Genomic DNA, 21,957 nt, shown 5'->3' with positions numbered 1-21,957 from the left:
ACCTGTCCGTTAAACTTTTAGACATCTGCTGAGTGTTTTTCTCTTGAAGATAATGTAATGTATATCGGTTACTTAGGGTTACTAACACACTGCTGTAAAGGGTGTGTCAAATATAAAAGAGATGAAATTTACTTCATAGTGGTGTTCTGTATCAGTGTCATAATTTCTAGATAATAGGCTTTGCAAAAAATGATCCCTAACCTGTATTTTTTTTAAAACAAGTATGTGTTTCTCTTTAGTAGCTGTAATAAGGTGTAACGAGTGTAAAGTAGTAATCATAAAAAGCTTTATAAAACAAACACACACACAGTGGTATAGCCTATTGATTGACCTATGCATGAGCAAAGTTCACTGAGCCAGACTGACAATGGCTAATAAAGTGAACAGGAATTCTATGCATACAGTGAGAGCAATGCCAGCCCTTTGGAGTTAATCAGTAATTCCAGAAAGTTCAATAAAGATTCACTCCACTTACCTGAAGACAGAGACAGACACCAAAGAGCAAGCACGGTGTATGATTTTCTCATTCGGGACGCGCAAGACCCCAGGAGCTGGTAAAAGATGGGAAAAAAGAAAAAGGCAGAGAAGGATGGCCTCCCACTATCCAAATGTCCTGATAATACAGCCGTCAAACAGCAGAGACTACCAGCCTGGAGACCTCTGCTAACTGCTGAGTCTGTCCTGAGCACTTTCTTCATCATTGGACTCTTTTGTCTGGCTGTGGGGATCAGCTGGGTTGTAGCAACCACAAATGTTAAAGAAATATGGGTGAGTAAAACATTCAAAAATGATTTTTAAAGGTGTAGCACAGCCAAAATGCAAATTGGACCTTGAAATGCTTGGAAGGGTTTGTTACGTTCATTCAAGAATACACAGAATGATCTAGTTTAGTATGTAGAATAATAATGCCATTTCTTACATTTATTCCCTTTATATTGGCTAATGCATGTCCTACTGAAATTTGCTCTGTCCTTGGTAAAACATTTTACTTAACATCATTAAAGTAAGATCTATATAACCTGGTTTTTCGCAGTAAACCTGTGTCTACTCACAACTCATCAAACTGTCACTTACGTCGAATAAAAGCCATTTACAAATGTCTTTAAGTTGGTTTCCTATTTTTTTGGTGAGTGCCTAGGAAGGGGAAGGAAGCCCGAGTGCTAATATGAAAATTGGATCCAGCTCTTGTGAATGCTGACACTGGCCTACCCCTGTAGCCTTCTGTACCTCACTATTGGTTAGTGAAGGAATCCATCTCAATTATAGGCCAATAGCGAGGTGCAGAAGAGAAGCAGCCCTAGCAAGTGGCCAAAAAAGATCACAGATAACTATTTTATATCAGAACACACCAATGTTTGGGGATACTAAAATGAACAGGACAGGCACTTTTAGATGTAAGTGGCAGTTTCGTAGCAAATATTAACTATAGTTTTATTTTAAGATGCAGTCAAGTATCTGATTAGGTAAAGCTCTTGGTAGTATCCAAGCTTGCCCACTCCCTCCCACAGACCATATATTCCTATTGGCCTATCACTATGAAAGGCTGCCTTGCTGGCGTATAAGAATGTGAATAAGCCAGTGTGGAGATTAAAATGTGGATCTAGCGATTTCTAATGTGCATAGGTACAGGTTTTTGGACTGCCATCCTCATCCTAGTTGGACTAACTGCCTGGAACGGTGTGCATGCTGAGAGCTGAAGCATTTCATACTCATTGACTTCATGCTTGTTCCAGGCATGTGCTTTTAAATGGTAACTTCTTTTTATTTATTTTCTCTATATACCTGTAATTTCTAATTTTCTGGAGCACTTTCTGGTCCTTCCACCTAGGCAATTATGTCATTAGGCTCTTCCCATGGACACCTGGGATATGGGCGTAATGTATCCCAGGAGTCCTAGGGAGTCGCCTAATACCGACATCTCATGGTATTTTCCATCAGAAACCTGGCTGGGAATTTCCAGCGATGCCGTCATTGCTATGACATTGTATCAGGAGGAACGAGCGCTGCGCTATGGCATTATTGTGCAGGTGCGAGTTTGGGAGGTGCGTGCTGGGTAGCCAGCTGCATTGATTCCCAGAAAAAGATACAGGAGGGCTTCAGACACCCACAGTGGGGATGGACCCGGCCAGCTTCCGAGATCCAGGTACTTCTTTTAAATTTAAATAAAAAGGACTACATTCATAACACTATCTAAATAGTGCAAAAAAAAATAATTTCCGCTTTAAGTGAAGGTGATCCCCTGACATGCCAGTCAGAATGCCGACACCGTGGAGAGGAGAGGGGCTTTGTTCGCCCACATCGCTGTACCGTGGGACAGGTGAGTGTCTGATTATTAAAAGTCAGCAGCTACACTTTTTGCTGCTGACTTTTTATGGGTGGAACTCTGCTTAAGACCCCTTTCACACCAGGGTGTTTTGCTGGCGCTATAGCGTTAGAAATAGTGCCTGCAATCTGCCCTAAAAAAGCTTCACCATTGTCTGTAGTGTGAAAGTCTGAGGGCTTTCACACTACAGGGGTGCGCTGGCAGGACGTCAGGGAAAAGTCCTGCCAGCAGCTTCCTTGGAGCGTTGAAGGAGCGGTGTGTTTACCGCTCCTCCGCCGCTGCTCCCCATTGAAATCAATGGGGCAGCGCTGTAATACCGCTGGCAAAACGTCGCTATTGCAGCGTATTGCTGGCGGTTTTAACCCTTTCTCGGCCGCTAGTGGGGGATAAAAGTGCCCTCTAGCGGCTGAAATGCGCCGCAAATCCGGCGGTAAAAATAGTGGCGTTTTATCACCGACGCTATGGGCAGTGTGGTGTGAAAGGGGTCTTAAGTGGAGCAAGTTGAAGTGGAGTATTAAAAAAATATATAGAATTGTGGGACTGGAATTCTGCTTTAAGGATGAATGCTAGGCAAATGTAAAGATACAAAGGAATTTAGCTCTGTAATTATTAATATATTTTTAAATATATTGACTTTTGGGGTTGGTAAAAAAAATAAAAATAAACATACAAACCTACCTCCATGCTGCAGCATCAGTCTGATGCTGCAGCTGTCCCCCACCAGCTCTAAGCCAAAGAACTGAGTGAACTGGACACCTGACTGTTCTGTGATATCGCCCACTGTAGATTGATTCTGGGTCACAGAAGAGCACAAGTAAGTGCAATCCTGTGACCCAAATGAGAAGTGTGGCCAAAAAAGCTTTGGCCATGCTTCTCTTTTAAATATTAGCAGTGTACATACCTGAATTTGACTTGGTGTCAGCCTCTTGCTGTATAGTTTGAACAGCAGAGATCAAAGGGGGAAAGGGAAGCAGCATGTTTAGCCAACCAGTTGTGCTGGAGAACAAAAAGAATGCTTAAAGGATGACAGAACAGAGTGACAGAGTGATTAGCTCATCAGTGTGCTGCTTCTCCTTCACTGTCCGGTCACAACGGGGGAGGAAAGGGAGCAGAAAAAGATCAGATCCCTTATCCTGACAGGGCTGTGGAACTCCAGGTAAAGTAAAGATCAGCCTTTGCATGGAATACTTAACCTTAAATTCAGGGTTGCCCCTTGCAGTACTTCCTCCCCACCACTAGGTTTTTTTCAGCAAGGAGATCCTGGAAAAAAATTAAGTAAGCAAATAGGAAGAGTAAATACAGTTTGTCATCCGCATAATCGATAAGAAACCAGCCTGCAATACCTAACACACAATGAAAAGACCATCCTGCAAGTTATACATAGCAGCTTGTAACGTGAGTGAAAGTGTTACCAAATTTGTTAACCAAATTTAATACCATCAGAGAAAAACAAAAGATAATTCTTCCATGGGCTCCATAGAACATCACGTGCTCTGAGGAAACAAAAGACAACTTACAACAACTATAATATAATCATCACATATAAAAAAAAAGGGGGGAAGAGTGTGGGACTTTATATGAGGCACATGACATAAACCTAAGTAAAAAGCATATTTATTGGCAGCCAGTATGACACATAGCAATATGTATATATGGATGTACATTAGATAATATTTTAAAATGTGAACATAAAATCACACATTTTGGCAGATACAAAAAAAGCATGATAACACATAACATAGTTGGACAATATAAGCCAATATGTACTCCATATTAAAATAACAAAAAGTTGCAGGAATTGAAAGTAACATAACATGGTCTAGTTGAAATGAAACATATCTGTATTAGTATATCTGAATTAATATGTTCTACGCATTTCCTGGACTTTCTCCACTTCCTCAGGAGCGGGTGCATGATATATCTGCAAAAAATATATCTATGTATAAATATGTATCAAGGAGATCTAATGGTTGACCCAAATAATAGGGAATAGCCGAAGAAGTAAGGCAAACTCTCCATAATACTTACACAGCAGCCTAGGTCAAATCTGTGATGCTGAGAAATGAGGGCTACCAGAATTGTCTGTCCCGAGAGCTTTGGGTGTAGGGGTCCAGACGGGCCCAGTGCACACAAGCCCATGCCAAAGGGATATAAAAATCCAGGTGGTATTCTGTGATAATGTGGGAGTAGTAGCTTCCAATTATCTATTGGGGTAATATATCATGTACAGTATCTCACAAAAGTGAGTACACACCTCACATTTTTGTAAATATTTTATTAAACCTTTTCATGTGACAACACTGAAGAAATTACACTTTGCTACAATGTAAAGTAGTGAGTGTACAGCTTGTATAACAGTGTCAATTTGCTGTCCCCTCAAAATATCTCAACACACAGCCATTAATGTCTAAACCGCTGGCAACAAAAGTGAGTACACCCCCTAAGTGAAAATGACCAAATTGGGCCCAAAGTGTCAATATTTTGTGTGGTCACCATTATTTTCCAGCACTGCCTTAACCCTCTTGGGCAAGGAATTCACCAGAGCTTCACAGGTTGCCACTGGAGTTCTCTTCCACTGCTCCACAACGACCAGTGTTAATTTTGGCAGCAAATTTCAATTTAGTTTTAGTCTTAGGACTAAAATGGCATTTTAGTTTTAGTCCCATTTTAGTCTTGTGCAATTGTTTTAGTCTTAGTCGCATTTAGCCTGAAATGTATTTATTACAAGCAGTGGCGTCGCTAGGGGGTGGCTTTTGGGGCTATAGCCCCGAATCTGGGGCCCATATAAGGGGAGGCTCTCTGGGGACCCTGACTAAATCTCCAGTACATGTTAGTCGCCTAAAATGTCCTAAGTTTTATTCCGCGTACACACGACCGGACTTTTCGACGGACTAGATCCGACGGTCTTCCCGACAGACTTTTGGTGGAGGTCCGACTAACATTCTGAAAGAACGGACTTGGCCACACACGACCGGACTTATACCTTGTACACATGGTCGGAAATTCCGACAGAAAGTGTCCAATTGGATTATATTGTCGGAAAATCCGATCTTGTGTGGGCTCTATCTGACTTTTTCCGTCGGAAATAGCCTAGGCCATCTTTATGTAGAGCAACAATTCTTTTTTTTCAGATCCTCATAGAGTTCTTTGCTATGAGATGCCATGTTGAACTTCCAGTGACCAGTATGAAAGAGTGACAGCGATAACACCAAATTTAACAGACCTGCTCCCCATTCACACCTAAGACCTTGTAACACTAATGAGTTACATGACACTGGCGAGGTAAAATGGCTAATTGGGCCCACGTTGGACTTTTTCACTTAGGGGTGTACTCACTTTTGTTACCAGCAGTTTAGACATTAATGGCTGTGTGTTGAGTTATTTTGAGGGGACAGAAAATTTACACTTATACAAGCTGTACACACAATACTTTGCAAAGTGTCATTTCTTTAGTGTTGTCACATGAAAAGATATAATAAAATATTTACAAAAATGTGAGGGGTGTACTCACCTTTGTGAGATACTGTATAACTATAAAATAAAGCATTTGTACTGCCATACAAATTATGAGAAAAGGAAATAAAATGTAGGTGATAGGCATAGATAACCATGACCCTTATATATTCTTCATCATTGTTCTGGTTACTGTGTTTTACTTGTAATCAGTGTTAATTTTGGCAGCAAATTTAGATTTAGTTTTAGTCTAAGGCCGCGTACACACGCGCGGACTGTTCGCCCAACTTTGTCCGTCCAACAGTTTCGGCAAACAGTCCGCTCAAACTTAGCATGGACGGACATGGCCACACACGACGGACGAACAGTTTGCTGAAACCGTGCGCGATGACGTGAACGGCACGTACGACGGGACGAAAAATACGACGTCCTATACACTGCATTATAGCTTTCGGCGTGAAAATCCTTTCTGAGCATGCGCGCAACTTTGTTTGACGAACAAGCCTACACACGAGCGGGCTGTTCGCTGAAACAAGGTTTCAGCGGACAGTTTTTCGGAAATTCCGAAAAACCTTGTCCGTCCAACTGTCCGCTGAAACTGTCCGCTGAAAGCCCACACACGAGCGGACTGTCCGCCCAAACACTGTTCAGCGGACAAAGTTGGGCGAACAGTCCGCCCGTGTGTACGCGGCCTTAGGACTAAAATGGCATTTTAGTTTTAGTGCCATTTTAGTCTTCTGCAATTGTTTTAGTTTTAGTCATATTCAGTTGACTAAATCTCCAATACATTTTAGTCAACTAAAATGTCCTACTTTTGAGTCAACAAAAATCTCCAGTACATTTCAGTCGACTAAAACTCATTTTAGTCATTTAAAATCTAAAGGGTGAAATTTAATTGTAATGCATTAATTAACCATTCTCTACAATTTCCAAACTCATTAAATACTGCTGGAATGAAAAATCGAATATGTTATTATTTATGGTACGTATTTATGTATGGACATGAACTCAAATTTCAATTTCGTTTTAGTCTTTTGACTAAAACGGCATTTTAGTCCCATTTTAGTCTTTTGACTAAAGTGGCATTTTAGTTTTAATCCTATTTTAGTCATCTCAATTGTTTTAGTTTTAGTCGTATTTTAGTCGACTAAAATAGTATTCATTTAGTCGACTAAAATGTTTTAGTCAACGAAATTAACACTGCTTGTAATGTTTATTTATATGAGGGTTCTTCAAAAGGTTTCTGCACATTTTTTTTTTATACGTTTCGCAACCATCTTCACTACAGCGTGACAATTCTTATACTAAACTGCAAGATCAGCTGGCTTGACAGACTAGTCAAATGACACTATCAGACACGACCAATTACTAATACTCCCACCCCCACCGTTTCCAACGAAAGTGGCAAAAGTTTGAAGGCCCCTCGCATGTTAGGTATTGTACGCTGGTTGCTTAGCAATGATGTAGATTAGCCTTTTTCAACCAGGGTGCCCAGGCACCATGATATGCCTTGAGGTTTCTTCAGGGGTGCCTTGGCAAAATGCCTAAATTGTTTTTTTTTAAATGGTATACAAGCCAGAGGGTGATCAAGCCTGCCTTTTAATTACACAAAGTAACAGGTTTTCATTATGCACCATTACATCTTTCTAGAGACTGGCATCATAACAACCAATGATGTCATAAGTTGATAAGAAGAATGTCTGTTGCCTCCACAGCAGAGAGAATTGAGGGAGAAGAGAAACATAGGAATATTAGTCAGTACCAGTGTGCAAAAGTGTATTTGCTTTGAAAAAATAAATCACCTCTAACGTTGGATATCTACATGTGGATATTGCTGAATTATGTAAAACTATTAGAATGTTTTTTTAAAACCCAATTGGGGTAAGCAAGACCAGATATTTTAAGCTTGAGATCATCTTGTTACCTTGTTACCTTTATACCATTGTTTAATTACCTTTGAATGTACGTACCGTTTATCATATACTAATAGGAAACTTTGTTAGTGAATTGTTTACTGTCATGAACATATGCTCTTGTTGTTGAAGAAATAAATAAAAAAAATGTTTTAAACGTAAAAAAGAATAGTTTTTTACATTTTAGAATGGGGTGCCTTGAGACTGTTTATAATTTTAAAGGGTGCTTTGAATGAAAAAAGGTTGAGGAACACTGGTGTAGATTATGTATTTCCTCTTCCTATTCATTTAAATGTGTAGTGCTTACTTACCCAACCAGTATACCTGCTGAACTTCAAAAACAGCAAGGAATTCTTTCAGTGTACACTGTATAAAGACCTACCTTGTATCTTTGTTCTAGAATAAACTGCTTTTAATTGCAATTAATACTATGCTGCTTTCCCAGTGTGTGTGTGTGTATATATATATATATATATATATATATATATATATACATATACACACATATATACTGTACTGCATATAAATATTAAATTGGTTGCCAAAACACCACAACACACACAAACCGGATGATTTTAACATCTGTGCATGTGCTATGTAGTAACATAGTAAAACGCACATTTTACCGTGCACTACAACAGTGCATAGGTGTGAAGCTAGCTATAAAATGTAGTCATTAATGGCAACTTCACCATTGCTATTCTCACAAGTTCATTTTTAAGGTTTTGAATATGTATTTTATTAATTTGCCTTTGGGCTGTTATTCTTATTCTTGCTTCACTACTGAATCAAAGACCCAGACCATTTGTGCAGCCTGAAATGTATTTATTACAAGTATTTATATAGCGCTGCCATTTTCCATATTGTGTATATTCACATCAATTCCAGCCCTCAAAGAGCTTACAATCTAAGGTCCCTAACTTACATGCTAAGTCCAGTTTAGACAGGAGCTAATTAACCTACCATAATGTCCTTGTTGTGTGAGAGGATACCCACACAAGCACAGGGAGAACATACTAACTCTATACAGGCATACCCCACTTTTAAGTACACAATTGGGTTTATTTACTAAAGCTAGAAAGTGCAAAATCAGGCTCACTTCTACATAGGAACCAATGAGCTTCCAACCCCAGCTTGTCCAATTAAGCTTTGTAATAAAACCTGGAAGCTGATTGGTTTCAATGCACACTGAGCCTGATTTTGCACTTTCCAGCTTTAGTAAATAAACCCCATTGTGTACTTAAAAGTGGGGTATGCCTCTACAGGTAGTGTCCCGGTTGGGATTTGAACTAAGGACCCCACTACAGCAGGGCAGAAATACTAACCACTAAACCAGGATAACAATGACAGATACTGATGACTGCACCTTGATAGCTCATATACTCCCAGATGGGTTTCATTTTATTCCAAAATGTCTTAATATTTCTGGGAGTTTTTTCAAATTATTTTTTTTCTTTAAGAAGGAAAAATATTTTTGTTTAATAACTAAGGTGGGTGATGGCATCAGGGCTCGTGTGTATTAGTTACCCCTCTGCTATTTTCTGTTCGCAGATCAATTATTCTGATAATTGCTCAGAATGTACAAAACTGAGAATTAATTCCTCCAATTCAGAGAAGCCGTGCACATGTACTGTCAACTTCAGTGTGAAAGAGAGCTTCCAGGTAAGCAAATACAGCATATCTGCTACAGAAAGCATAATACAGCAAAAAAGATAGTTACCAAAGTGAAAAGTACACAGAGAATGCATACATAATCAGTAAATATTTCTTCTTCCACTTACATATAGGTATAACTATACACTATCAGGCATACTGTAGAAGTAGGTTTAGTCAGGGGTGCCTTGGCAAAATGCCTAAAATTGCCCAAAAATTGTAGGATTGAGCCTGCCTTTCAGTTACACAAAGCCACAGGTTTTCATTGTGTACCATTATAAACTTCTACAACCTTCTAGGCTCCGGCGTCCTAATAACCAATGATGCCAATTGATAAGGAGGATGCTGGGTAAGCATCCTTATTTGCCCTTCCCCTACCCCTCTTCATCAGCACTGAATGGGGGTGCCTCAAGATTGTGCATAATTTTAAAAGGTGCCTTGAATGAAAAAAGGATGAGAAACACTGCTTTAAAGCCTAACTTCAGTGCTAAAGTTCATCATTTTAACAGAGGATGTTTCTTTTTCTGTAGGGGGATGTCTTCATGTATTATGGACTGAGCAATTTTTTCCAGAATCATCGCCGATATGTAATATCAAAATATGATGCCCAATTACTTGGGAGAAATGTAACTAATATGGAGGTTGGTTTCTTGTTATGAATTCTTTGAAGAAAACTGAAGTATAAAAAAATAAGGCTGGGATCACACTATTCCAGTGTGGCAACACACACAAGTTGACGTGCATCATGTCAATGTGTGCATTGCATTAAGACATTTTGAGTAAGCTGCCAACATACCTTATGGCAAAACTGCACCAGACTCGTTTTTTTTTATTTTTTTAAATGAACAACAAAGTGTAGTAGTGGTCTTCAGACCACAGATTAGCGCCCCATTTAAACTTCTCTTTAGAACTCAAATCAGCCCTACTAAAACTCCCTACCAGACCACAATAAAGTGTCCTATTTTAAACTGCTTTATAGACTTCAGATAAGCCCTTCTTAAACTCTCCTTTTGACTTTAGATCAGCACCCCTTTAAACTCTCCACAGACCCTAGATCAGCACCCCTTTAAACCTATCTTAAACTTTACTTCAAACCTCGGACTAGCCTTTAAGCCCCAACTAGCACTCTGTAGTCTTCAGATTATATAGCATTTTCAACATACCCCTCAACCGTCCCGGATTCTGCAGGCTGTATTGGGCTTTAAAAGAAGTCCGGGGTTCCACAGATCTCAGTGAAATCCCGCACTCCGCTGTCTGTCACTTTCAAGTCAAGGAGAGGGTAAGGTAGAGGCAGAGGAGGCACTGACTGCTTCCGGTGCCATGCTGCACAAAGAACAAGTGCCCTTTCTGCCTCTGTATTTGGGCTGGGAAAGTGGATAAGAGATACAGACTCTTCCGATCTGCTGTACTTCATCCCCGCACTGGACACAGCCCTCTTCCTTCCTGCTAGTCTGCTGCAGTTCCTACCTTGTTCGGTGGGTGGAGAGGCTGGTCTAGCTGCTAGAGGACAGAGCCCTGAGCTTTTGCAGCCATGTAGAGGTGATTCAGGAGAGCTCTGTGGTCTGATGCCCAGCAGCAAGGTAAGAGCTCTGACAAGTTCCTTTGTTTACTAACAGTGCTGTGTCTCTCCTCTCCTGGTCCATCAAAACTTTTCTCCTGTCATCCTGCAGGGCTGGGAGAGGGCAAACAGATGTGATGTTTTGCAGGACTGGGAAGGGGGAGGCAGATGTGATGTTTTGGAGGGCTAAGAGTGCGGGATATGAGTGATGCTCTGCTGGGCTGGGAGCAGGGGACAGGAGTGATGTTCTGCAGAGCTGGGAGCGGGGGATAGTGGTGATGATCTGCAGTACATGGGCTAGGGTGACAGCAGTGATGTTCTGCAGGGCTTGGAGAGGGGTGACAGGAGTGGTGTTCTGCGGTACTTAGAGTAGGGTGGCAGGAGTGATGTTTTGCAGGCCTGGGAGAGGGGGTGACAGGAGTGATTTTTTGCAGGAATGAGATAGGTAGGTGACAGGGGTGATTTTCTGCATGGATAGGGGTGGAGTGATAGGAGTGATGTTCTGCAGGAATGAGAGAGGGGGGCCAGGTCACAATGACTTGTCATGCAACTATATGTCTGAAGTCCCATGACAAGTCACACTAGTGGAAACAGAGCATTAGACTCAGACATCTCTGGCAAAAGGCCCTCTTGGTCACCAGGCCTAGGAGGCACAAGACTCTATGACACTGCTACACACACCTTTTCACCATGTAGAGCCTAGGAGGCAAGAGTGCTTCCAGAAGGTTACCCCAAATATTTATATCCTCCTCCAGTATGCACCACTGGCAATAAATAGTTAGTTTGTATGGCTTTGTTTCTTGAATCGCTTGTATTGAGAACATTTTCCTTTATTTCCTGCTGCGTCTCAGAACAGGGAACGAGGATAAATGCACTTTAACTAGTTGAGTTTGGAGGAGTTGGATGTCTGTTTGTTTTCCCTCCTTGAAGAAATTTCCCTTACTGCATTTTGTGTCACCAGGCCAGGAAGTGAAGTTTCCACAATGGTGACAAAAACAACAGTAAAAATCTGATGGAGTTTATAAACTCTCTGTAGTCTATACAAAATTTTAAAAATGGTTTTGGTTGCAGTTAAACTTCAAGAGGAATTGCATACAAAGCTCTTGTTGTGCAATGATTTGCCTAGAATTATGATGCCCCCATGGGGTGGGACTTTAAAGACTCAAGAAGGTATTTGTTTTTCTTATAAAAATGTATACATTTTATTACAGATAAAATAAAATTGGGAACACATAACAATATTTAAAATTTCATATAGTAAAGCAAACACGGAATCATATAACATGATACATATTGTCAGAAAAGTACTTACCGAGGCCAAGATGCAGAGAGCGGTTCACCCATGCGACTAAGTGCAGTCTGCCCCCTGGAGGTGATACAGGGAGTGAATGGCACAAAGAGGCACAGGCTACCCAGTAGGCGGGAGTAGACTTGTGTGATGGTCCTTGCAGGGATGTTCAGCTGTGCGGCACTGGCAGATGGGAAGGCTTGCTGTAGGAGAACAAACAGAAAGTCTCGAACCAGGCTGAGGGTTAAACACAGAATCAGCAAACTTGATCACAGGATGAGGTATGGTATCTGAGAGACACAAGGCAAGTCCAGGTAACAAGCAGAGGGTCAAGGCAAGGAGACAGGCGGCAGATCTGGGTCACAGGCAGAGGGTCAAACAAAGGAGACAAGGCGGAATCCATTTAACAAGTCCAAGGTTGGGTCCAGGAGAGGAGCAGAGAAGTCAGGAACAATCCGGGTCACAACAGGCAATCAATACAGGTACAGGAAGCAGGATCAAAAACTTATAGGAAGCTGAAGACAAACCAGCAATTTGTCTGAGCACAAAGCAACAAACAAGGACACGGCGGATGAGGCTGGAGGAATTGTTCCTCTGACACATATAGACTAATCTTTATACAGAGATCGCATATTGTTTCCAATGCATTTCAAAGTCAACTAGCTTCTTCTTCAATGTGAAGAAAGTCTGGCTGGCCGCACTTCCATAAAATCAGCTTTATTGATGCAGAAAATTCCCAATGACAATCCACAATGTACAAATGTCATTCTTGGTGCTTAATCATAGCTCATGTAGCTCATGTAGCTCATTAAGCTATGATTAAGTGCCAAGAATACCATGAAACATGTTAGGGATATGATTTATCCCTCATTTGTACATTGTGAATTGTCGTTGTGAATTTTCTGCATCAATAAAGGTGATTTTATGGATTTTCTTCACATTGTGATTCCTGTAACGTATAGGGCCAGCACCCATCAGTGTGCAGTGGGAACAGTGGCGACTCACCTGGAGCGGTGTTTCACTCTCTTTAGCATCTCCTTCAGAGACAACTCTGCAAATATTTTGATGTGATAAAGTGTTCTTAACAGATGGAAATGAAAAGCGATAATCTAAAAACAACATGTAAAACCACACATTTGCACCATCCTTAAAGACCAACTGCCACTCCCCAAGCCAGTATAGGCATATGGGGGGGAAGAGGGAAAGCAGTTCCGTAGTCTGGGCAGGCCAGTCAGGTCTGCACTCAGACCACCTCAAATTGAAGTATTAAACTCACTAGTAGGTTTTTTGAAAAGGGGTAGTGGCTTTTGTAAGTAGGTGTCATACATACATCAAAAAAGGTATTTAAAGGCTCAGTGCAAATTTGTGGCTGGATTAGATCTATGCAGCATGTCTACAGAAAGGCAGTTTCAAGAGAAAACTGTTTATAAAGCTCTTATTGTGCAATTACATCTACAGGAGCAAAGTGCTGTAAAGGTGTAATAACCAGGAATTACCACTCCTCACTTTCTGAATCACATGATGGACACGTTGAAGTTGCGTCTTCTTGGAAAATGATACATTGGAAAGTGCAATAATGGAGATTTTACCTTTGAGCTGCTTAAATTACTTTTATTGTGAGTTAGATAACAAGTGTTACTTGTCACACTATGTCACATGTGTCATCAGCTAGCATACATATATTTTATCAGGGATACACAAATAAATCAGAAGTAGACATTCATAACTTCCAATAATATGTTCAACAGGCTTCAGTATAGATTTATATTAAAGGATAAGTTCACCTTTTTTTTCTTCTAAATTCCAGGTCCCCTATGTTTCCCTAGGTCTCCCTAGCATTCATGTACGTCTTTTGCCAAAATGAAACAGCGTTCCATTTATTATACACAAGCTTACCTCACAGTCTTTATGGATGTTTCAAAACACTGCTCGATTACTTCTGTCTTACTTCCTGGACAGACTTTAAGTCATGACACAGGAAGGGGTTGACTAACTGATCTCATTAGCACACACCCTGCTTCATTTACCCTCTGCTGGTCAACTTCTTCCTGAGTCATGACCTAAAGTCTGTCCAGGAAATAAGGAACAAGTAATGGAGCAGTGTTTTAAAATGGCCATAAGGACAGTGAGATAAACGTGCGTATAATAAATGTGAAGCTGTTTATTTTGGCAAAATAAGTACATTACTGCTATACTGGTACATAGGGGAGCTGATATTTAGGGGGAAAAGGGTGAACTTAACTTTTAAGAATACAGCTGTTGAAATGTAAATCTTGACCTTTCTGAGGTATAAAAATTGTTTATGTGAAAAATATTCAGGTGGAGTGTTTCAATTTAAAGAAATGCTGATACCTTACCGATTCAGAGGAAAGTATGTCTGTGTAAATGCCCCCCATGACAACTTTTTACTCACCTCACCAGCTCTTCCCAGTAGGGTATTTCTCTGTTGTGGCAGGCATTGCTATACTTACCTCAGTTTGTGATGGAGCTCGTCACCTGTCTTGTATGAGCATTGGGGAAGTAAAGGAAAGATGCCAATTCCTAAATTCAAATCTCAGTGAGTGCCTCCATTCTGTTGTGATTAAAATGGTATTTCTATATACCTGACAAAGACCAGCTAGAGGTATAACTAACGCAATTACAATACTCACGAAACCCTTTACTTAACATTGCAGTATTAAGGAGACAACATCAAGATTAAAGTTCGGGGGTTGTCTGGTTTATTCTGGGAGGGGCTGCATTTTATATGCACCCTTATCAGCCAATCATTGCATAGAACATGGGTGTGGTTAATACAGAGGCGTACATTACATATGATTACATATCATTAATTATGTCATCTGCTTCTGAGTCACAGTCATGAGCTATATAGCCTAGACATATTGTGACACAATTTCTTTATTTAGACAGTACAGAATAAAACTGCTTATGCAAGCTATATTTCCTTATATGCATGTTTTATAGAAAAACTGCCACAGTCTGCAGATACAGAGTTTAAGCTAACTAGTAGGTTAACCCAAGTTAATCTTATATGAACTTATAAAGATGGAGTCACTCTGGTTCAGCCATATCACAGCAGGTATATGCAGTCAGGAAGGAGATGGAGGTAACTGATCTGTTTACTTTGCCCTACATGGACAAAAGAGAAGAAGATCAGTTCACATTAAAATACTCAGGTTAAATTCTTTGCTCACTTTAGGCTCCATACGCACTGGGCTTTAAAAAAAACATAAAAAACGCTTTTTTTTTCTGCCGCTAAACGTTAAAATCAAAATATACCTCTTAATGTCCTAATGTGTATGGATCTATAGGATAACATTGAGCTGCTTCTACAGGCAGAACACAAAACTCCTGTAGAAGCAAAGTTTTTTTAAGCCAGTGTGCATAAACTTACCAATGTACCAGGCTGTCCACAACACGGCACTGTTTAGATGCAACCTCCACTGTATATAGATGTATATAGATAGCTCTGGCTGGAAGTGGCAGAAGTCAAGTTCTGAAGGACAACCATTTGCTCCTTGCACAGGAAGATCAAATTACAAAGATACAGAGCTACATTACACTACTTGTTTGTCTCAATAAAGCAGTTGGTATGAATATAAATCTACTACAGTTTTCAGTCATTTATTTTTATAAAAGTAAGGTAGAAAACCCAAAAACCTAAACAGTAGTTTTACAACTTTTCATAAAATAAAACTGCTGTGTAATTAATACCAATGGGAAACATTTTAAACTGACCTTTGTATATATACTTTTCAGAGCATCCAAAAACTCAGCTACTGCGCCCCATTTTCCGTTTACAATAATGGAACCCCAATGGCTCCCTGCGGTGCTATTGCCAACAGCATGTTTAATGGTGAGCTGAAGAATGATTAGAATGATTAGTTCAGCCTTTCTCAACCTTTTTACCCCAGAGATGCCCACCTTACATTGATAGCCAGAATGCTACCATTACAGTTGGCCAAAACACACATTGATGTCATGCCACTGGCTCTGCCAAGTGGGTTTGGATTCAAAACTATGCAGGCACCATCAGATGGGGGGTCAAGGAACCCCTAGCAACTCCTGGAGAAACCTAAGGATTTCATTAGAACCCTGGTTGAGAATGGCTGATTTAGATCATTAAAATGTCTTGTTTATGTTATACTGATATAGTGCACACTACTGGCACTTACCCAATGAAATCTTTAGCTATTTTGCGATCTCACAGTCTCTCCATTTCCCTCGTTCTCTATTGTACATACACCATTTTCTTTCTATCTCCCTCCACTTGATACTTTCACACTTTGTATTTTGTGGGAGTACTTGCACATGTTTCAACATATGCTGTTTATTGTCCTCAGACACAATATCACTATTCTATCTTCCCGATTCTTCTACCAAGATCACCGTCCCTCTACTCAAGACAGGAAACACATGGTGGTCTGATAAGAATGTGAAGTTTAATAACCCCAAACCGCAAGACAACCTAATACAGGCGTTTGCAGGTAAAGTACATAAAATAAACAGTAGAGGCAGGCACTGGATCTATTCAAGAATGTCTAGGAGGCTAAGAAAGCCAACAAAAAGCTGTTACCATAACCTTGAACTTGTTTCTAACAAATTAATACTAAAACTTCAGCCTGGCATGCTATTATACTGTATATTAAAGCAGACCATTGTCTTTGGTCTTAGAAACCTCCCATTGTTTCCCCCATCCTCTCCCCTTACACAATAGCATATATTTTAATTATTTTTGACAGAGTAAATACCAATAATTTCCTGCCACTTCCTGATTCATCTCTTAGGTGAGGATGACAAGGGGATTGTCCTTATCACACATCTTAGGAGGCACTGTTTCAGTGAAGGATAAGGTATTATGCGATTTCCATCTGGCATAAGTGAAATATTTGGGATTTGGCAGAGACCTGTATCATGTCTGTACATGTGCAAGATCCAGTGGCATGCATGCACATGAAAATCAGGAAAAAAGCGCCTCCCACAGAGACAAAAGTGTCAAGATGGTAGCACAAAAGCCCAGTGGCACGGTACAAGGAAAATTTCTATTGCAGGGAAGACAACTCGGGACTTCATTAACTAATAAATATTTTTTTAGAGTTAAATATGTTTTTATTATGTTTAACAAAATAGAAGAACATATAATGACCAGATGTTCATTACAGAAAATCGTACAATGTAAGTCACGTATCCAGTGCGCGTTAAAATATAAACCTGAGTGAAGTACCATCATACAAATATCTTGCTATATAAAGGGGCTAAAACTCTTACGTCTTGAAGTGAAACTTATTAGAGTTGGGGAATAGAACATTTGGGTTTGGGACGAGGACACATAAAAATAGAAAAAAAGAAAGGGAGAGAAGAAAGAAATAAGAAAGGGGGGGGAAAGGTGAAGGTATAGTGCAAGAGGGGGGAGAGTCACATGGGAATTGAGCAAACCTTGGTGCAGAAAACCTGTGTGATGGAATCAGGAAGTGTTTCCGTGTTGGCCATGAGGTGTCAGCATAGTTTTCAGAGAGTCCGAGGTAGAAAAGTTAATCCAAATGAGCCATAGGACCTTAAATTTTTCATAAGTGTCATTGACTAGGGCTAGCATCTCTTCCATATGCACAATGTCATTGATCATTGAGACCCACAAAGACAAAGGGGTGGGTGGTAGTTGTTTTACAAAATAGGGGGATAAGCTGTCTGGCGGCTGACAAGAAAAAGCGCAATACAGTGTGTTTTTGGGAGGCTATGGAAGCATGAATAATAAAGCTATCTCTGGGGTAGGTGGCAGTGACCGATCATATAGGCTGCTATATATAGTAAAAACCTGCGACCAGAGGGGTTGTATTCCAGTACAGTTCCACCAAATGTGTAAATAGCTTCCCCTGGCCGAGCCACATCTCCAACATGAGGGAGGTACCGATTGAAATATTTTATGTAGAGGTTGAGGGTCCCTATACCATCTGGAGAGGAGTTTCACGTTTTTTTCCTGGGTATAGCAGGATCTAGAGGATTTGTGTGTGAAATGGAATGACTTTTGCCAGTCAACTAAAGAGAGCTACTTTCCCAGATCCGTGGACCTCCTCCTGGTGTAAGAGGGGGGTTAATCTTGCAGCAGTGAATGTTGTCATTTGTAGATAGTAGAGGGCAAGTGTCTGGGTGTTTCTGAGAGAGAGCAGAGCTGTTCATAACCTGTCAAGGATCTATGAATTTGTGAGGAGGAAAATAAATAAAAGCAGAAGGAGGATATATGAAGGGCCGTGAGCCAGTTACCATAGTCCCTTGGTACAACAGGGGTACCTGAGGTGGGGTATACAAATGAGACTGAACTGATGACAGCCCTCTTTTGTACCATAAATTTAAGGCAGCTGTGGTTAATGGGGAGGAGGAGGAAAGTAAATGCAGTTTCTGCCCATAGCCCCATAGTAGGGCCCATAGGTCGGGGGTGGAGAGGTCTTGTTCTACCATGGTGGATGCTTTAGGGAAGGGGTGAGGGAACCATACCAATATCCTAGACAATAGGGCTGCCCTATGGTATAGTTAGAAGTCTGGGAGCCCCCCCCCCTTTGAATTTTGGGGTATGTGAGCAATGCTTGATGTATGCAGGATAGGCTTTGGTGCCAAATAAAACGTATTGACATCGTCCAGGGACAAAACCCACCAGGTCCTTATGAATTGACTGAGGGCAAAAGGGGTGATAATCTGTTTGCTAGAACTTTTACATAAAATAGTTTAACATCTAAGTTGAGGAGCGAAATCGGCCGATAACTACTACACCGAGAGGGATCCTTGCCTGGTTTGGAGAGGGCAGAGATGTTAACGGACAAAAGGTCTTTAGATGGTAAATGGGAGTTGCCTATGGAATTGAATGCTGCTGAGAGCAACGGGGAGAGGGACTGGGCAAATTACTTGTAGAACCTAGGGGAAAACCCGTCGGGGCCTGGGCACTTTCCAGATTTCAGCCATTTGATGGAACTTAGGAACTCCTCTACCGATATAGGGTTATCCAGATCAGCTCACTCTTTGGCATCTATATGTGGTAGGGCCATCTCTAAAATGTAATCCTCCATGCTGGAAAAATGTGGGTCCCCTGTAGGTTTTTTAGGCTGCGAGGGCAGGTTATACAGCTGAGAGAGTAGTAGTGATGAAAGGCATCTGATATACCCTAAGTGTTGCTAATCTTTTGCTGATCGTGGTGCAGATGTGTTGGATGGATCAATGTGGTGGGTGCGGGTGTAGGACCCTAGCTAGGTGTTGGCTAAAGTGTAATGGCGGTTACGTCCCCTGTCCCTAGCTGTGGGGGAATGGGAATCTAGTATGCAGATTAATTCTCAACGGGCGTTAGAGAGGTCAACATATGTTATAGGGTCTGGGTCCCGTTTATGTGCGAGTTCGAGTGTAGCTATAGTAGACAGGAGTCAGGCTATGTCAGGCAGATCTTGCCTTCTTTAGGCGGGACCTGTGTTGTATGAATGTCCCTAGAAGCACACATTTTAAGGCTTCCCATTTAATTATGGTGGTTGGTTTAGTCAGACCGTTGATCCTGAATAAAGTCACGGAATCGCTGCTACATGGGGTGTCTTTCAATATATTGTCGTTCAAGCGCCATGAAAATGTCTTATAGGACTTAGGGGGGTGAGCCAGGCTTAAGTGTATGGGGGCATGGTCAGACCACAATATATTGCCAAGAGATGCCTTAAGTGGGATATCTAACAAGTATTGGGAGACAAGGAAGTAGTTTATACAACTGTAGGGCCGCGTACACACGCGGGGACTGTTCGCTCAACTTTTTCCGCTGAACAGTGTTTCGGCGGACAGTCCGCTCGTGTGTGGGCTTCAGCGGACAGTTTCAGCGGACAGTCTGACGAACAAAGTTTTTCGGAAATTCCGAAAAACTGTCCGCTGAAACTTGGTTTGAGCGGACAGTCCGCCCGTGTGTAGGCTTGTTCGTCAAACTAAGTCTCGCGCATGCTCAGAAAGAATTTACACGCCGAAGGTTGCATTGCAGTGTATAGGACGTCGTTTTCTAGTCCCGTCGTACGTGCCGTTCACGTCATCGCGCACGGTTTCAGCGGACTGTTCGTTCGTCGTGTGTGGGCAAGTCCGTCCATGCTAATTTTGAGCAGACTGTCCGCTGAAACTGTTTGACGAACAAAGTTGAGCGAACAGTCCCCGCGTGTGTACGCGGCCTAAGAGTTGTGGGCTACAGATTAACAGCTGTAATCTCTCAAATGGGTGCTGCACTTGCCAGACATCCACCAGTTTAGCAGAATAGAAAGCAGACTAGAGAGAGGTGAGAGGCGAGAGCAGGAGGGGTGGGTGGGATCCATCTCCAGTACAGAGGAGAAATGAGAATTAGAATAGTAGAAGAAGGAAGCCACCATTTAAATAAAAAAAAAATACCAGGCAACTAGGTGGTAGCAGTAAGCCATTGAATAGGTAACATAACATTTCTAAAATGTATAACTGACTAGAAAAAGTACAGTGCGTATATATGCACTGTCGGTCCTAAGGGGAGTAGTCATGGTAAGCACACGGGGTGCCTCCCAGTCCCGGGGGCCCATGGGGGTAGAGTAAACGTATGCCAAAAAAGAAATAACAAGCATCAGTGGTTATATACAGCTCAACAGGAACTATAATGCCGCGTACACAAGATCGGACTTTCCAGCAGACTTGGTCCAGCGGATGATCCGCCGGACTTTGCAGCGGAGGTCCGTTGGATTTTCCGAACGATCGGACTTGCACACACACTAACGGACTTTCCTGTTGACTTTCCAAATGAACGGATTTGCCCACACAGGGACTAAAGTCTGACTCCAGGTACGACGGGACTAGAGAAGGAAGTCAATCTCGCTTTCATCGGCGAGTTGACACTTTGCGATTGTAAGGGTAACCCCCTACGCCAACAAAAGGCATGGAGGTCCCCCCAAAGACAGTACCAGATCCTTATCCGAGCACGCAGACCAGCCGGTGAGGAAAGTGGGTGGGGACAAGCGAGCGCCCCCCCCCCCCCTGAACCACATGCCCTCAACATGGGGGGTGGGTGCTTTGGGGAAGGGGGGCACCCTGCGGCCCCCCCACCCCAAAGCACCTTGTCCCCATGTTGATGAGGACAAGGGCCTCTTCCTGACAACCCTGGCCGTTGGTTGTCAGGGTCTGTGGGCGGGGGGCTTATCGGAATCCGGGAGCCCCCTTTAATAAGGGTGCCCCCCTTCCCCAAAGCACCCACCCCCCCATGTTGCGGGCATATGGCCTGGTACGGTTCAGGAGGGGGGGTGCTCGCTCGCCCCCACCCCCTTTCCTGACCAACCGGGCTGCATGCTCAGATAATGGTCTAGTATGGCCTTTGGGCGGACCCCACACCATTTTTTCAGCGTAGGGGGTTACCCTTAAAATCCATACCAGAACTAAGGGCCTGGTGTACAGTACCCTCTTGCCGAGAACCAGCATGATAGGATCTCGCTGGAAACATTCTCGCGGGCAGGTGCTGTAGTTGCCGTTGCATCGTAGTTGATCCGTCGGACCAGCATACAGATGAGCGGACTGTCTGGCAGACTTTTGGTGGGAAGATTTAAAACATGTTTTATTTCTAGGTCCGCCGGACTTTGGGGAAGAAAAAGTCCGCTGGAGTCCACACACTATTGAATTGTCTGACGGATTCTGGTCCGCCGGACCATGTCTGCTGGAAAGTCAGATCGTGTGTACGTGGCATAAGGCATAGAAACACAAGATAAAACAGATAGTCCTCCATTTTGTCATCGGATAGGCATAGGGGAATCTGGGG

The 21,957-nt window shown here is 42.0% G+C and overlaps 1 protein-coding gene across 1 annotated transcript in view; it reads left to right on the top strand.

Moving 5' to 3' along the window:
* The first annotated feature begins 448 nt into the window (after positions 1 to 448).
* Positions 449 to 21,957, top strand: part of LOC143981935 (cell cycle control protein 50C-like) — a 39,811-nt gene continuing 18,302 nt past the window's right edge. The window contains exons 1-5 of the mRNA XM_077480191.1: positions 449 to 768; positions 9,241 to 9,351; positions 9,873 to 9,983; positions 15,948 to 16,044; positions 16,532 to 16,675. Of these exons, the coding sequence (XP_077336317.1) occupies positions 562 to 768; positions 9,241 to 9,351; positions 9,873 to 9,983; positions 15,948 to 16,044; positions 16,532 to 16,675 (670 nt within the window). The 5' untranslated portion in view covers positions 449 to 561. The remainder of the gene's footprint in view (positions 769 to 9,240; positions 9,352 to 9,872; positions 9,984 to 15,947; positions 16,045 to 16,531; positions 16,676 to 21,957) is intronic.

Source organism: Lithobates pipiens, unplaced genomic scaffold (genome assembly GCF_037356315.1).
Source record: "Lithobates pipiens isolate NorthernLeopardFrog02 unplaced genomic scaffold, aLitPip1_a1.2 Scaffold_16, whole genome shotgun sequence".
NCBI lineage: Eukaryota > Metazoa > Chordata > Amphibia > Anura > Ranidae > Lithobates > Lithobates pipiens.
Note: the sequence above shows the minus strand (reverse complement) of the source record. Positions and strands in the feature narration are given on the sequence as shown.